General features: G+C 39.5%; 1 protein-coding gene across 2 annotated transcripts; it reads right to left on the minus strand.

The window, feature by feature from the left end:
- Positions 1 to 22: 22 nt before the first annotated feature.
- On the minus strand, positions 23 to 18,408 carry mars1 (methionyl-tRNA synthetase 1). 2 transcript variants are annotated; one of them, XM_030728958.1, is made up of 22 exons: positions 18,108 to 18,408; positions 15,964 to 16,054; positions 14,551 to 14,629; positions 14,121 to 14,252; positions 13,548 to 13,623; positions 13,205 to 13,389; positions 10,461 to 10,570; positions 10,226 to 10,342; positions 9,769 to 9,972; positions 8,355 to 8,556; positions 7,323 to 7,397; positions 6,890 to 7,060; positions 6,362 to 6,457; positions 5,465 to 5,582; positions 5,067 to 5,280; positions 3,504 to 3,635; positions 3,078 to 3,182; positions 2,581 to 2,776; positions 1,933 to 2,004; positions 1,645 to 1,671; positions 1,228 to 1,353; positions 23 to 719 (listed from the first exon to the last, which is right to left on the minus strand). In XM_030728958.1, the coding sequence occupies exons 1-22, from the start codon at positions 18,208 to 18,210 to the stop codon at positions 570 to 572; spliced, it is 2,781 nt and encodes a 926-aa protein (XP_030584818.1). In that variant the 5' UTR covers positions 18,211 to 18,408; the 3' UTR covers positions 23 to 569. The 2 variants fall into 2 exon arrangements, with proteins under 2 accessions (XP_030584818.1, XP_030584819.1); XM_030728959.1 differs by lacking the exon at positions 1,645 to 1,671.
- Positions 18,409 to 18,423: the final 15 nt, after the last annotated feature.

Raw genomic sequence — 18,423 nt, forward strand, 5'->3', positions numbered from 1 at the left:
ATTTTTTTTGGTTTGTGTAACGTTTATTTTGTCTTAAGGATGCGTGCATTTTTTTGTGTGTAGAAAATGCTGTTAAACAGAGGCAACTGAGAAAGGGGGAGAGCAAAGACATTTTTACTTAATGAACATAAACATTTTATTATGATCTAAAAAAAAGTATTTGTAGCAAAAAACAAACTTCCAGAGTATATATATATATATTTAAAAAAAAAAAAAAAAAAACATCTTTAGATGCACCTTCCAACACTAATATTGTATGCTGACTTTATCGCAGGGAGAGTATAAAATCAGTTTCTTTTGGTGTAGGGATTTGAAAAAATCCCTCCATTCTGTAGCTGTATTCATTTGACTCTCTTTGTGTGTTTTCATTTCCCCGTCGGCCTATCCAGCATTTCATTAGTCCTCAGTGCCAATACCACATTGTCTTAGATCCTGTCACGGCTTTGCCTTAAGCTAATACCCTCATCTCGCTCTCTCTCTCTGTGTACATCTTGTTCCCATTCTCCACTATCATACCTCCACCCATACTACTCCGACTAACCTCCATCCTCTTTCCCTTTTTTTTGGTTTCACTTCTTCTTGCCCTTTTGAGGTGCAGGCTCAGGGCTCTTCCCCTCAGCAAGGGTTAACTGTTTCTTAAGGTCCAACAGTTTAGCCACCTCTGCTGTGATCACAGCCTTCTCTGCTTTCTGGGCTTTGAGTGCTCGCACCTTGTCCCCCTTTGATAAAAAGAAACAGTTGTTGACAATTTCATTATGAAATAAGCAAGGCAGCAATTTGTAGGTTTGTAACCGTGTGCTTCTGTCTCTGGAAAGACGTCTTCCTAAATGCAATATCCAAATATTTGACGGTCACATTCATGATTGAAAGTATCAAAATTTGAAAGTTTTTTTTTTTAAATTTTGTAAATTAATTACAATTTACAAAATAATTTTCCAAAAACAAATACTAGACTTTACAATTAACTGAAATTCAGCGCGTACAAGAAATGCTTTGTTGTACGCGCGCTACTTCGGGAACATTAGACCCGTTTTTGGTCCTTGCGGAAAATACAATCCGCTTTGTTATCCAGTTATCAAAATATTTAAGAATAAAATGGGAGACTTAAAACATTTTTTTGAACAATCAAATTACTGAAATCTATTGATTACAATGTGGTTTAACATGTAAGAACTACATTAGTTTTTCTTATATTAGAAGCGCGTTTCTGGAAGCCAGCGATCTTACCTGTTCCGCCACAGCCTGCGCGAGCTGCTTGGCTTTCTCCGGGTCCACTTCATTCACCGTCCCCACCTCAACAGCAGGCGCAGGAGCTGGCACAGGCTGAGTGCTGGCAGCCTTATTAAATGTTGTCTGAAGGTGGAAACGGAGAGAAGATGTTTGAATTGAAGGCATTTTGATCATTATTTCCCACACATTAATTACTTCATTTCAGACACCACCACTCATCACTCAAAACGTAAGTGGGATTGTTTGAGTCGGTGAAATGACAATGAATCACGTCAGACACAAGATGATGAGTGAAAATACTAAATATGAGGATGTTAAATTAGCTACTAGTGTTAATGAAGGCATGCGATAATCAACACTGACACTGTTAAACCAGTGTGGACTGACTCTTCACAAACAAATACCACTCAATACCTTCTTTTTAGGTGGTTCATCTTCAGGCTAGAGGCAAGAGCGTATGGAGAGGGATTATTTTTTATCTATATGACTGATGGTTAATACATAATTTAAACATTTTGCGGTGTGTTTGCACTAAAAACTGGGCAGTTCAATTAAGTACGAATTCTTTTTCATGACAGTCTGTGAACAGATATGGGTTATCAATTCTTTCTTATTTCATTATTCATTGATGGTGAACCTATATTACTTCAAGACCTGAGTGAACTCATGCACAGATCATTAGGCATCATAAACATCAAATACCTGCTGTCCACCAAATTTCTTCTTCAAAGCTTCAATCTGGTCCGCCTCCAGTTTCTGGAATAACGGACTAACCTGGAAAAACGAGTTGGCAGAGGCGGTAAAAGGTAAAAATTAAAAATATATGCAGGAATTTTCAAAAGTTTGCATTTGTCGATCCAGCCTAAGGCCAGTATATCTGAAAATTTAACCTGGAGGCTCTGTGCTCATCTTTGAACAAAGAGGATTATGCAAGTAAGTAAGTAGATAACTATGTATGAGAAATTCGCAGCGTTTCCGTGATGACTACCACCACATTGTGAATAATGTTACACTTAAAACAAAGGGATGTTTTTGAGTGTATCTGTGTACATGTAAGCTTTACCATATGATTGTAGTGCTTATCTGAAGGCAACAGTTGCAAATCATTATAGCAGTCTTGGTAGGAATCCAGCCTTGGTAGGCACAAACAGATCACCACAATTATACCTGAAGGGACAAGTGGCCTGAGAGAAACTTGCTGCTTGCTCGAAGGCTGAGGCCTCCAAACACAACCTAGGCTATTATTCTTTATTATTCAATTGTTCTGTTCAGTTGACAGGCTGTTGCATCCTCATTGTATCACCCAACATTAACAGATATGTGTGTAATACATGTCGGGGTGGTACTCACTGCGCCAATGCGGTGGCCGGCGCTCAAGGCACATACAAAGGTGCCACTGCCTTGTAACATGGTGTTGACGCAAGATGGAGGGGCGTTGAGTTGATCCCTGATTGTCTGGCTGACCGATGGCATGTAAGGGAAGAGCATCACTGACAGCAAGCACGCAATATTCACAGAAACACCAGTCACCGTGCCTGCACGCTGCCTGTGGAGAACGGACAAGTTAGTCATCATGAATCTTTACGATTTGGTTGTACTTAAAATAGAGAGAAATTAGATCTTAATTGCTGCTCCTCTACTTAGATTTAAACCACTTTTTTTTCTACTACAAACTGATTTAATGCATTTAATCTGGGCTAAATCAGATGAATTTCTCCTCCACCCACAGATACCTGTTTATGATTTAAGAATTTTAAAAAACCCTAAATTTTCCTGTCTGTATCAATATAAAATTAAAATCTGCAGGGTTGAGTCACACCTAAGAAAATCTAACACATCCATCTCACCTTTCTGAATCTTCTCCCTTGATCTTCTTCCAGGGTTCATTGACCTGAATGTACTGATTGCCATGACGAGAAATATTCAGGATGTGTTTCAGTGCGTCGCGGATTCTGGTGAAATATTTCACACCAGTCATTAACAGCATGGCAGTGACAGAACACTCATTTTAAACCATTATCAGAGGCACACATTTTACTTCAGCATAAACCCTAACAATGTTTCAACTGATGATACAATTGCGAATTTAACCAGTAATTTAGAAAACTATTTGATAATTTAAATGTAAATTTTTAGGTTTTAAATCACAGAGTAAAACAAATTAAAAATGCAATTGTACCTCTAAAAGACCTTTTCAATTAAACTGACATGCTTCTGTCTGAACACCAGCATCACCCGTCTGTTGTTGCTTTTGTCTAGCATGTTATTCTTACTTGACTTTGTCCATGAGCTGTATGTACTGCTGCAGCTCCCAGCTCACCAGAGCCAGGAGCTTCTTATCTTCCTGCTGTAGCTCCATCACTGGCACACAACCCTCAAAGAACTTGGTGACAAACATGCCGGCTCTGGAGGAGAAAGGGAGAGGAGGGTTTGTACAAAGCAGATAACAAACAGTGGCCAGGGAAAAACATTGGAATGGAGAGACTGAGGAAGAGGGAGAATCAGGGAGAGAGCAAGAGCGCTAAACGAAGGAAGGGCAAGTTACTTGACTTGCTAATTGTTTATAAATTATAGATTTTGTTGCTGTATGTAATTGCAGTGTTCTCCTTCTTTAAACCAACACAACAGTGCACTGCGTGGAGTCGCTTCTCAGTTCCTTGTTTGCTTCTAAACTGTAGCTGTGTCTGGAACATGTCATTTTTGATATGAGTCTTATGTGTGCATCTTGAGGACGTTCGTAGTGAGAAAGTTTTTGTCACGTCTGATGCAACACACTGTTCTATATTTTACACATCTCTTAGCCTCTGAGGAAGGTCTGCGAGACCAAAATGCTTAGACAAGACTGTCAAATTTACAATGAACTGTGATTTTGATGTGTGGACATAAACTTTGTGTGTCCATTTGTTTGTTTTAGCCTTTTAATTAGGGAAACTGAGGGTTTTCATTCAGGGAAAATAAAGATCAATATTATTACTGGTAAAATGACTGAATCTACAATAGGGTTTTTGCTCGTAAATATTAAATAGGCATTTCGACATTTTTTTTTAAGTCAGGCTGATTATTTGTGAAACTGTCAACAAAATGCTTTGAGTGAACAGCAATGAGATGGCACAAAGTCTTCTATAAATCTGTAAATGTGTGTAAGATGGACACTCTGTCACTAATGATGCTGTGATTCAGGGACTGGATCCAGGCAAGGACAGAATTTCTATTCTGAAGTGGAATACTTACTCCTTAAACACCTTAGGCTGGTTGCAATCTACAAGATATTTTTGAACCAATTAGGGATCAGCATTGCTGCCCGAGACCAATTTTGAAGATCAAGGTACTTTGAAAAAAAAAAAAGCTACTGAGAAAAATCTTTGATGTGGGATTTAACCCTGATCTTTTAAAAAATCATTTGAGGCGATGTAATTGGGGCTAAATTACGCCATCCCAAACAAATTTGGAAAACTAGGGTGAATCTCTTGTAATAGTTAAAGTACAACAATCTGAAAACTTAGTTGTTAATTGGACTGGATGACAGTTTTACTGCATATTTACTTTGAGTGAAACTTATGCAGAGAAAGTGAGCAACTTGAGAATGTGGATTGCCCCATTTTTGATTTCACTAGTGGCTGATATGAACTAATACCATTACAACAGGCAGTTAAAAAACAAAACAAGTATTTGTATGTAACAACCTAATATGACATTGGTGCAAGTTTGTTGGGTTTACTGACCAGAGCCAGATTCTGAAAGTGGGCTATTCTTGATGACTAAAATAGTCAATTTTGTTTGTAAAGCATACAAAAAGAGCAGAAAGTCCTTTTAAAACACATTGGCTTATTATCAACCTGTTGATGAAGTTGCCCAGGTTGTTGAGCAATTCAGAATTGTTCTTCAGAGCCATGTCTGTCCAAGAGAAAGCTGAATCCTGTCCCTCTGGACGCACATACAAGAGGTAGAATCTCCACACATCGGAAGGGATACCAGTGTCCTTTGCCATGTCTCCAAACACACCCACACCACGGCTCTTGGAGAACTTTGTGTCCTCGTAATTCAGATATTCTGAGTGAAAGTTATAACACAGGTTACTGTCAAAGCACAAACCCTTAACTATCCAATAACAGTGCACCATTGTTTCATTAATGTGTTTTCTTCAAGCATCTGCTGAGAAAGCTAAAGTCAGCCAAAGAATCTATCACATAAATATTTAATCAACTGGTGAAATCGTTCAGTCATAAGTGCCTACCTGTGGCAATGAGGTGGTTGACTAGAGTGTAGTTGTCCTGGGCTCCCAGTAGGGAGCAGGGGAACACCACACTGTGAAATGGCACGTTGTCTTTGGCCATGAAGTTGTACAGCTCCACCTGGTGGCAAAGAAAAAACACTGTGCTGTGAGGGTGACATCATATTAGATCATCATGAGATCATCCAGTTCAAAGAGGACTTATCTGCTATCCTCAACCCCCCCCCCTTCTCTGCCTCTCTTTTGCTCCCTCTGCAAATACAGGGTATCACACACTCATAAAAGGGGATCAATCCTGGGATTTTAGATGGAGAGATGAGTGAAGAAGATAGTGATGCTTATGTGAGCAAATGCTTGACTTTTTATTAGCTATCAGATTTTAGGTCCATTGAGCACACATGTAAATGAAAAAGCTAACTAAAGAGTAGTTGCTTCCCATTTTACACTTGTCACTTGATGTGTAGGAAGCTATGAATGGTATCCTGAAAATAAACTCAAATGTACACACAAAATGTCAAATGGTTCCTCCTTTTTAAAGTATAACACAAAAGACAGCACCTCAAATAAAAATCATCTAGAACATGCTGTTCATTATATCTCAGAGGGGAGAAACCTTGATGAGCAGTATACAGTCTTCACCACAATCTACTGTGAGTACATTGTAGCCGTGGGGGTAAAACTAAATGCTCACGTCTTTCTTTGTTTCACATCAGAGTTATATGGGGCTAGGAATTGCACTATGTTCTAATGGAGGGTGAAAAAACCAGATGGGAGAGGAAAAAAGCTATTAGACCCATTTAGTGCAGAAAAGGGGACAAAATCCATGCCAAGCTTGTGCATCAGTACTTTTTACGGCCCATGAATTCTGACGTGTTGGGGGTATGGGCTAGGGGGTGGTACCTGATGGGGATTCTTCCACCACTTTTCCCATTTGCTGGTGTAGTTGGCAGTAATGGACAGATAACCAATGGGGGCATCGAACCACACATAGAACACCTGAAAAGACAGAAAGAGGGTCCCGACTGATAACAGGCACAATTTTTATGTTTTATTACAGAAACTAATAATGGATGAAATGAAGAAGAACAGAAAAAAAAATCCTAAGCATGCACAAAGACCTGATCAGAAATGTCATGCTTACAATTTCTGTCAAATACGCATGAGTGTGTGTAAAATGTTTCAGAGGTGTGTACTTAAAGAATTTAACATGTTTTGACAATACAAACCTAAAAAAAAATTAATTCCAAGTGAGGCAAAAATATGATATTTGGTATTATAGATACTGCAGCATTTATGAAGAGATAATGCAATTCATCTTAGTCATTAAAAACATAACTTTGGATATGAAGTTGTAAAATAATTGATTGGATTAAGCATATTTTGAATGTTTGCAGAAATACCAAACTAAAAACCAAGACAAGAGCAGACCTTCTCTTTAAAGTCAGGGTGAGGTACTGGTGTTCCCCACTGCAGGTCCCTAGTGATGCAGCGAGGTTTGAGTCCATCTCTTAGCCAGGAGCGAGTGATCTGTTTGGCATTCGCTGTCCAGTCTCCTGCACTGGTTGACTTCTCCAGCCACTGTTCCAACTGACTTTCCAGCTGCATGAAACAAAGAGGGAGAATGAAAATGCTGACAAAATACATCCAGTCTCTTAACTCTAAAGCACAGCTTTCGAAAGACTAAAGTCGTTCATATAATAACATTACTGCAGGGATAATTGCCTTCCACAAGCTGTCTTTCAATGATACCTTAAACTTACTAAACTGGATTACTGTGCCTCCATCCCTGTGACCAAAGAAACACTGTATGAACTGAGAATGGACACCTCAGGGCATTGCAGTGAAGTATAAAAAAACATACCTTTGGCAAGTCCAGGAAAAGATGCTTGGAGGAGTTGATGACTGGAGTCTGACTACAGACCTTACATTGAGGTTCCTGGAAAAGATGATGTTAACAATGATAATTATTCATTACAGCAAAATGTAATCAGACTTTTTCCTTTAACCGGAGATTACCAATTTGAAGCATATTTATTTATTCATGAAAACAAAGAATTTAAAGAGTGTGGATGAAGTACTACATTAACAGCTCTGATTAAAGAGAAAGTCTTTCTAGATTCAGTTCTCTACCAAAGTGGAAAAACATTACAAAGGCACAACATGCTTTCTCCAACAGCAATCTAAAAAGGTAAGAAACGTACTGTAAGTGATGCATTTTGAACCTACTTTGGAACTGCTGTCATAGCGCCCATTCCTCAAATATTAGGAGATTATTTTTCCATTGATATTTATGATTTAAATAAAAGATCAAAAATGGTAACATAACCACAGGGCTCACCATGTTAAATATTTTATAGCCTTTTTAATACTACATAAAATACACCTTTTTCAGTCATACCAGCAATGAGTGAAAACAAATATTTATCATATCATATTTTTAGTATTTCCCTAAAAATATTATATTATATTATATTATATTATATTATATTATATTATATTATATTATATTATATTATATTATATTATATTATATTGTAATATAATATGATATGATATGATATGATATGATATGATATTGCACAAACTCTTAATGGTAGTTATTCAAATAAAAACAAACTCTGGGTATCTGTTTAAAATAAAAAAAAAATGACTGAGCTTCTTAGCTACTGTAAGAGTGTTTTTATATGTTTTTATAGGTGGGTTTATAGGATTTTCCAATACCAAACCTTCTAGAAATATTCTAGAATTGCTATTACTGCCTGCATGCAAGTTTTCAAGAACTGAAGGCACTTGGCAATATTCCAGTTTCTACCACTACAATTCTCTTTGTGGTCATCAATAGTTAGACACTCTACAATCACTTGACATGTACACCCTGCTCCTTCACACTCACCCTGAGCTCTACAGCATTGATGAGGCGCCCGCACTTGTCACACTGGTCACCACGAGCTTCAGGGTAACTGCAGTGTGGACAGATGCCTTCTACGAAGCGGTCAGCAAGGAAACGCTGACAGGATTCACAGCGCAGCTGCTCCACTGTGTCTTCCAAGAGGAAACCACGCTCGTGAAGTCGCCAGAAAATATTCTGAGCTATCCTGAAATATTAAAAGAGGAACAAGGTGGTTAAAAGATAAAGCATCTTTTTGTGCCTGTGATGCCAGAGAAATACGATGACCCTGTGTTAAATATGGTGATTGCTGTCTTATCTGCAGATCATTCATTAAAACCTAATCACAGTTTGGTGAGTTTTGCTTCCCAGCATGAATCAATACTGCTCTTTTATGTTGGTTAGAAACTGATGTAAACTTTGAGGGTAAATATGGCCAAAAAAAAAAAAAGACATACAGCAGTATATTAGAAAAAAAAGAAGATCAAGGGAAGATAGTTTGTGTTATTGATTGGTAAGAAAAATATGAAGCAAAACAGAATAAAAACCAAACAAAAAAAAAAAAGGCAAAGCTAACGATTGAGTTGTGGGCTGGTAAATCTAAAAATCTAAGGCCTAACCTCCTTTTAATGGATCAAGTCAAAAGGCTTTAATCTGTGGGCTGTTTTTATTTCTCAAAGAATACTGTGCTAGTGCATGGTGTTTGATGTCTTTTATGGTGTACTTTATCAAAGCAAAGGTCCCAAAACAGGAGTTTTTATCTTTGCAATCCTTGTCAGAGTGCAAGCACTAGAATTTAGGGCTAATCTTTCCTGAAGAAAAGCCCATTACCATGCATCTATCTTCTTACACTTATCTAGCTCAGGGTCATGATGGGGCTGAAGCCTTATCATATATATTTTGTTGACTATTGCTCATGACAAGTTTAAGAATAATAAGAAAATAAATAAAGGAAGAGTGGTGACTGAAGTTAAACATCAATGTACAGCATTTCTTAAAAATATTGAAAATATATAAAATTTAAAATTTGTAAAAATTGTAAAAAGTCAAAAATCAGACATTTCTAATTACAGAATTCAGTAAAGCCCTGGAAAGCAGGCAGTAGTAACCTACATCCAACAGCTATGCTCTATAATCTCTGAGATTAAGAGATGTACAATTCATGGTTTATGGTTGATTTATGGCTAGACTTCCACAACCAGTATGTAGGGGCAGGATTATACTAATCCAGTGTTATATAATTTGATAGTATATGGAACACTTGTGTTTTCATTCATCAGATGTGCATCCAGCCCATGTTAGGACCCTGATCACAAAGCTGGGATTTGATATTATTGGTAGCTTTTCTGTTTAAAAATACCAATTTAAGAAGAGACTAATTTCGTCTCACCCACGCCCTTAGACAGGCCTTCTTACTTACTCTGTCTGCTTCTCAGTGGTGGTTCTACCAAAATAGTCGAAGTCAATCTGGAACCATTTGTAGATGCTGGAGTGAACAGCGTGGTACTTATCACAGATCTGCTGGGGTGTCAGGCCTTCCTCTCTGGCCTTGTTCTCTGTAGCTGTGCCGTACTCGTCTGTGCCACACACAAACAACAGATTCCAGTCTCGCAGGCGGCCATACCTAAGAGAATCAGATGGAGTAAGTTGTGCAAGTATTAAGACACAAAGATGATGAGTGAAAAAACAAAAGCATATGCACTTCCACTGCAGATCTACAAGACTATCTTTGCATTTGAGTACTCTATATAAAGATTTGCTTGTATTTGCTGCAAGGCACAATGATTCATTTTTTTCAACAGTATTTATTATCACTAGTTTTCTAACTGTACATATACTATACACTGAAAAGACAAATTACAAGATTTAATTCCTACCTGGAGAAGACATCAGCACTAAGGACACAGCCAATAATGTTACCCAAGTGGGGGACATTGTTAACATAAGGTAAGGCACTGGTCACCAAGACATTTCGCTTGCCCTCCTGAGGCAAACTGGTGGGGAAAAAAACAAACAGAAACAGAAATTAATTTTAGATGGCCTTAACATTACCTGTTTAAAGATTGTGATATAAACTATATATATGAAATGATGGTGTCTTTAATAACTTACATGGGGTGTTGCCTTTCTGTAGCTGGAGGGCAAGTGTTCAAACCCTTACTCCAGGTGAGAACAGCTGCTTCCATCTCTTCTTCTGAAACAATGCGCTCACCTTCCTCTTCCTAATCAAACAGGGAAACAAAGGCAATAATTAGTTGGACAATAACATTACCATTGTAATGTTAGTGATAATCTCTAATAGAAATGAAAGTATGATTATCTCAAGTAGAAAACTACGACAGAATGTTGTGGACACTTGGGTGAAAAGAGGAGCCGAGCTGTCTACTTGTCACCACCCAGTGGTGAGTTGGATCAGATAGCAGGGGAGGATGCTGGAGAGACCTGGCGTGCTTAAATGTACAGTATAGTTAGGGTGCTCTGGAAACACCTGGCAGAGGCCACAGTCTTGGAGATCACAACTTTGACAGCATACTGGAAGGCTGAGGACACCGAGTCCGAATGGACCATGTTCCACACCTTCACTGTTGAGGCTGCAGCACAGAGCTGCAGCTACAAGGCGGTTGGGGCCAGTCGTGGTGGTATTCCCCAAACCAGATGGTAGGCACTGGAGATGAAGGGAGCCATCAAGCTGAAGGAGTCCTGTCAGGCTTGGTTGGCCTGTGGGACTCCGGTGGCAGCTGACAGGTACTGGCAGGCCAAGTGGAGGATGACTTGGGTGGTGGCTGAAGCAAAAACTTGGGTGTGGGAGAAGTTCGGTGAGGCCATGGAAAAAGACTTTTGGATGGCCTCAAAGTGATTCTGGCAACTCAGGACGGGAAAGCAGTGCTCTTCTCACACAGTGTATAGTTGGGGCACTGCTGACTTCAACTGAGGATATAGTCCAGAAGTGGAAGGAATACTTCGAGGACATCGTTAAACCCACTGACACACCTTCTGTAGAAGAAGCAGAGTCTGGGGACGAGGGGGGTGACTTGCCCATCACTGGGCTTGAAGTCACTGAGGTAGTTAAACAACTCCTTGGTGGGATGAGATTTGCCCTGAGTTCCTCAAGACTCTGGATGTTGTAGGGCCTTCTTGGTTGGCACACCTCTGTAACATCACATGGTGATCTGGGGCAGTGCCACTGGATTGGCAGGCTGGGGTGGTGGTTCCCATCTTCAAGAATGAGGACCGGAGGGTGTACTCCAACTACTGAGGGATCACATTCCTTAGCTTTCCCGGAAAGGTCTATGCCATGGTGCTGGAGAGTGTGTCTGTTAGTCTAACCATGGATTCAAGAGGAACAATATGGTTTTCATCCTGGTCATGGAACACTGGACCAGCTCTTTATCCTTTCAAGGACATTCAAGTGTGTGTGGGAGTTTGCCAACCCAGTCTTCATGTGTTTTGTGGATCTGGAGAAGACATTCAGCTGTGTCCCTCAGGGTATCCTGTGGGGGGCAACTGCGGGAGTATGGGGTGTCTGGCCCATTGTTATGACCCATTCAGTCCCTGTACTACTGTAGCAAGAACGTTGTCTGCATTGCCAGCAATAAGTCAGACTCGTTTCTGGTGGTTGTTGGACTACGCCAGGGCTGCCCTTTGTCACTGATTCTGTTCATAATTTTCATGGACAAAATTTCTAGGTGTAGTCAAGCGGTGGAAGGTTTCTGCCTTGGTGGTCTCAGAGTCTCATCTCTGCTTTTTGCAGTTGATGTGGTCCTGTTGGCTTCATCAGGTGGTGGCCTCCAGCTTGCATTGGAGTGGTAGCATGAGAATTAGTTACTCCAAATCTGAGGCCATGGTCCTCAGCCGGAAAAGGATGGAGTTCCCACTCTGGGTTAGGAATGAGTTGCTGCCCCCGATAAAGGAGTTCAAGTATCTTGAGATCTTGTTCACGAGTGAGGGAAGAGGGGAGCGGGAGACTGACAGACAATTTGGGGCTGCAGCTACAGTGATGCAGATGCTGCACTGGTTCATCATGGTGAAGAGAGAGCTGAACATAAAAGCAAAGCTGTTGATTTACTGGTCGATCACATCCTCTACCCTCACCTATGGTCAACAAGCTTTGGGTAGTGACCAAAAGACTGAGATCGCGGATACAAGTGGCGGAAATGAGCTTCCTCCAAAGGGTGGCTGGCCTCTCCCTTAGAGATAGGTTGAAGACTGCAGTCATTCTGGAGGGGCTCAGAGTAGAGCCACTATTCCTCCAGATCTAAAGAAACCAGTTGAGGTAGTTTGGGCATCTGACTAGGATGCCTCCTGGGTATCTTGGGTGAGGTGTTCTGGGCATGTTCTACCAGGAGGAGGCCTCGGAGCAGACCCAGGACACGCTAGAGAGATTATATCTCTTGGCTGGCCTGGGAACACCTCTGTGTTCCCCTGGATAAGCTGGAGGAGGCGGCTGGGGAAAGAGAGGTCTGAATTTCGCTGCTTAGGCTGTCGCCCCTGCAACGTGGTTCTAGATAAGCAGAAGAAAATGGATGGATGGATAGACGGAGAAAACTGATCCAATGCGCTATATATAGAGGAAACTCAGTGACTTTCTCTCAATGTGAGACATAACATTTGCTCCTAAATTTAACTCACAATGTTAAAATTGTTCTATGCTTACAAAAGAAGTATAAAGGATTTTTGTAGTAGTGCATCTATAAGTTAAGGTAAACAAAAAATGAAAAATCATCCCAGAAACCAAATATGTGAATGTTTCCAAGAGCTCTTTGACAGTAAAGCACTGAACTTCCTTCGAATCTATCCTTCTCAGTAAGAATACTTTCATTCTAATAGTTATCATGATGATGTACTGTAGCAGATACCTCAGCAGAGTTGCTATTGCATGGCTGTGTCTCCCTGCACTGGCGGCTCTGAGGAGCAGGCTGGCTCTGCATATAGCTCTTCATGCCCTGCAGACCTTTTCCCTGCAGCACTTTCTGAGCAGCAGACTGACAAGCATTTATAGCAGTCACACGGTCAAACCAAGCCTTCAAAGACTTGTGTTCACCTGAAAAAAAAGAGATCAGGAAATCAAAAGTGAAATTTTATAGAATATATGAAAAAGATTTAAAGATGAAATGGAAAGAAAACTATAAGTGAAATAAAGCAAAGCAAAAAGAAAATAATGGCAAATAATAATGGATATGAAAATGTATTCATACTTACTCAGTGGTAGTGAAGAACCAGATAAAAGAGGGTAGAATGCGCCCCACAAAACAAGATCAGCAACTGAAACAGCTTCCTGTAACAAAGATAATTAAACCTTATTTTAAAGCAGTTGCTACACACTATCCCTGAATTAACCATGTTATGAAAACTCCACGCAAAGGAGAAGAGGGAATAATCTGAGGATTTGCAACTTTCTACATACAGAACAATCATGAAGGAAACTACTTACAGCTTTTATGTGCTTGCATTGCACTAAAAAAGTACTACACCCACAGCTAAGACTTCCTTACTGTGTGCACTTAAAGCAGTTTTTCTTTAGTCTTACAAAAAATGTTGCCAGAGGATCTAGATCTGGCACAGCGGAGCTGCTCAGTTAAGCTCAGATAAACTTAAAAAAAGAAACATTATAAACTTTTGACTTACCGACTTCTATCTAGAATATATTATATAGATTGAAAAGGCCTGAAAAAGCCGTTTCTTTACTGTCTAAACATATTGACACTATATATATGACAGCTAAATACTCACTGACAAATAAAACTAGAGAGACAGGAAATAGTGATACTGTACCCCAGTTAAATAAGGCATGTTCTTTTTGCTCAAGCTTTGGTCCAAGTAGTTTATGGGACCCTGGAGAACCGTGGACACTTCTGAACTCTTTCCCTGCAGCACTGCCATGTGAAGAGCCTGCAGCATTGCAGGCTGTGCAAAAACAGGGGTTAATTACGATTGATGAAACAAATGTGATCAAGGTTAAACAATTGCTTTCCTACACAGAGAAAATGGACAGATTAATTAACACTTCTTTCTGTACATTGTTCTTTTGATAGCGTGAGTTTTAAACATTTAGCTGTATGGACTTATGTCCACTTTGCCAGTTCACAGAGGTATGGTAAGAGGATTCTGTGCAAGTGAATGTACAAAAGCATGAATTGAAAATTGTTTTAGTACAACATATTACCAGCAAACTGAAAGGTCTGCTCATTTATGTAGAGTATACCTGAAGAACAGTGGCTTCCCATTCCAGCCACTGATTGCAAAGATCACTGGATTCTTGTCCGATTACTTCAAACAGGTATCTAAGGTATTCAAAACAGACGGTAAAAGATATATTTTGTACCTGCTGCTATAGCAAGTAAAACAACCATGCAAACAGGTTCTACTGCCCCAAGATCTGAGAGGCTCATGGCAAGAAAACCTGGAAAACAAAGCCCAAAGATACAGCTAGGTCCATAATTTGTTGGATGAAGACAGTTTTTGTAGTTTTGTGTGTGTGTGTACACCACCACAGTGGGTTTTAAATGAAGTGTAGACTTTCAGCTTTAATTCAGGTTTTTTTTTTTTTTACAAAGGTTTTGCATGAACTGTTTAGGAATTATAGCCATATTTATTCACAGTCACTCATTTTCAGAGGCTCAAAATTAATTGGATGACAACCAGTTTCATTGGCCATGCGAGGTCTGCTCCCAAAAAAATCTGGCGTACCCAGCTGTGAAAGAAAAAAATTCTTTCAACAGATGAAGCCAAGATTAACTTCACTACAGAGATGGTAACAGCTCATGCTTGGACGCATGCCACATTATCTGTCAGACATGGTGGAGGCAATGTTATGACATGGGTATGTGTGGCTGCCAATGGAACTGGGCCACTAATGTTTATTGACGATGTGTGCTGATAGAAGTAGCACAATAACTTCTGAAGTGTACAAAGCTCTGCTCAAAGAGTATCGGCCAAATGCTGCAAAACTGATCAGACAGCATTTCACAGTGCAAACTGATAATGAGCCAAAGCACACTGCAAAAGCAACCCAAGAGTTTCTCAAACCAGAGAAATGGGATATTCTTCAATGGCCAAGTCAGTCAACTGATCTCAGACCAACAGAGCATGCTTTTCAGTTAATAAATACAGGACTGAATGCAGAAAGACCCACAACCAAGATGCAAATGAAGGTGGCTGCAGTAAAGCAGTAAATATGTGATGATGTCCAGGGACTCTAGACTTCAGGCAGTCATTGACTGCAAAGGATCTTCATCCAAGTATTAAAACAACCTTTATATTTAAAATGATGTTAGTTTGCTTGAGCCTCTGAAAATTGCTGTATAAAAATCTCTACAATTCCTAAACAATCCAAAATCTTTGTAAAGCCTGTTAAACTGAAACTGAAAGTCTGAACTTCAGACTTTCATGGCAAGCTGAGTTGCCATCTTGATTGTTTTTTTTTTGGTTTGTTTTTTTTATTTCAATTCCACTATGGTGGTGTACAGAGGCAAAACTCTGTCCAACAAATTATGTACCTAACTGTATCTGCTGAATGAACTGTTCAGCAGCAGTCATTAACAGCTTACATGTTCATGTCAAATTAGCACTACCACTCAAAGAGCCGAACAGGAAGGCCTATGTGCAGTCTACTGACCGGCAGATGGCATTGGAGCTGAAAAGTTGTTGTCCACTGGACAGGATCAGGGCTGGCAATGATGGACGGCTAAGGAAAGGCACCACGCTCTCTGGCAAAATAGATAAAGAGACAACAACTTTTAACAAGTTTTTTTTTTAGTTCTTGACTAGTTGGATTTATATTGTTTATTAAATCTAGTCGGAAAATGTTACTACAGAAAGCAATTGGATTTTTATGGTGGCTCAAGAATTCAGTACATTGTATACATAACAAAATTACAGCAGGCTTTTTCTTTTTTTTAAAATTACATTCACCTTTAGAAATCCATCCATCCATGTTAGACTTAATATGAAAAGGGCTGTGGGGAGAAAATTTATGGCTTTTGCAGAGGAACATGCCAGAAAAAGTTTGAGAACCACTGGTGTAAAACAACAGATAATTAAGGGACTTTTCTCATTTGTACAGTTTATTTACATAAATGATACAGTGTGCTAATACACCTCTAAGACAGTTTATGTATGAATAAAGTTTATTCATTCATGCACTGTGGTCACGTGCCAGATGGCCCTTGTTATGCATCTCTGTATCCAGGACTAGCACACACCTAGGGGTTGGATCATCAGTATGAAGCTGGGGTTTATTACTATTTTCTTAGAAACTAATTTCTTTACACAGCAGAATCTAGAATTGAGTTGAATACTTATTACTGAGATACTAATAAGTAAGCAGCTAAGTACTCCAGCCTAGTCTAAGCAAGTTTTGCAAAGGGCCAATATCATAAAGTACAGGTCATTACTAAACCATTAAATATGGGCTAGGCAACTTGTTTGCAATAGGCCAAAATTTAATAATAACCACTTAGCATATTGTAATGGGCCCTGGGCTCTGATTTCAGGCTTTAGAAAATCTAGCCCATGAGAGGAAACTCACAGGTGTTACCTGTATAGAATTTTGGTGAACATTTGTTTGTTTTTTCAAATATTTTTATAAATAAACTCGACTTCACTCTCACATCTGAAAAAAAAAATACTGTGTGGTGTAAAAGGCTGAAATGAAGACCTCAAACTGGAAGATCTTGTATGAGCTGCTTTTTAAGTCTCCATGGTACAGACATCTTGGCTTAATCAGTGTTTTTGCTGGGGGTAGTCAAAGCTACCGGGTAGGAATATCAACTGTGGGCAGAGGTATGCCACATCCCCTGTTTAACCAAAACTGTTGGCATGCTCAAGTCTACCTATCTACACTGGTGAAATACGTCCTTTTAATAATGCTGGTTAATTTTTTGGATTCCTAGCAGTGTTGTAGTCAAACCTACCAGGCAGGAATAATAATCCTGGGCGGAGGTATGTCACATTACCTGTTTACCTAAAAACTTCACCTGTTTACTCAAAACTGTTGCAACACTCAAGTCTGCCTTTCTACTTTGGTGAAATATGTCCTTTTCACAGCAACAATAAAACACTGAATAAAGAATATAATTTTTGAAAACCCTGTTGCGCAAAATCTGTCATACGTAGTGGCTTTTTTAATTCTAAAATCTCATATATAGCATATAATCATATGTAGAATATAGTCACACAGTTCATGCAATAAAGGGCTGTGCCAGTGTCCTAAATTTATGTTAAACTAACAGCAAACAGACTATCAGAATCAGAATCAGAATCAGAAGGTTTTTATTGCCATATGGGTGAACAGGTTCACAGCATTAGGAAATTGCTGCGGTACTTCGTGCTTACAGAAAAAAACAAATAAGTATAAAAACTATAAGACAATATACAAGTATACAAATTGCAAATATACAGAGATATTAGAGCTATAACTATACTGTATACTGACTATACTGTACCTGTAGCTATTCAGTGGCATGAAGCTGGAAAAGCAAACAACTCGAAAACATGACAAACGAGCAGTGATGCTCAGTAAGTAATTTCTAGCTGCTTCTCAGATCCAGATATTGTTCGCTCCATTTATCGTGACTGACACTGACAGACAAATGCCACCAGATGAAGGCTGGCCAGTCACAACAGTTACAGCACAAATTCAGCTCAAACTTGCCAAGATTTACACAATAACGAGCCTTTTTCTTACCAAAAGACTGTCGTTATTAGTTGTAATTACAGGTAAACACAGCGAGTAATGTTAACCTCATTATGCTTTCTTACCATCGTGGTTGACAAACTGAACGTCGCACTCCACTCCCGTCGCTTCCAACGCGGCCAATACCTTCACGCAGTGCGGGTTGCCTTCACTTACAAACAGCTTCATTTCTCCGTCGGTTGCTACTAAAACTAATAACTGGCTCACTTTTAAACAAGACAAGCTGCTGCTTAGTAGTAACTTCGCCGGTGTTGGACACGCTGATGCAAACACTGTCGCTGCTATTAAAAAAATGACGGAGATGTAGTTTTGGGCTGTCAATACGTCGTTAAGAGACACGTAGCTCGCTGTTTAGATGACTACACCTCCCATAAACCCTTC

This window comes from Archocentrus centrarchus, chromosome 5 (genome assembly GCF_007364275.1).
Source record: "Archocentrus centrarchus isolate MPI-CPG fArcCen1 chromosome 5, fArcCen1, whole genome shotgun sequence".
NCBI classification, from domain to species: domain Eukaryota; kingdom Metazoa; phylum Chordata; class Actinopteri; order Cichliformes; family Cichlidae; genus Archocentrus; species Archocentrus centrarchus.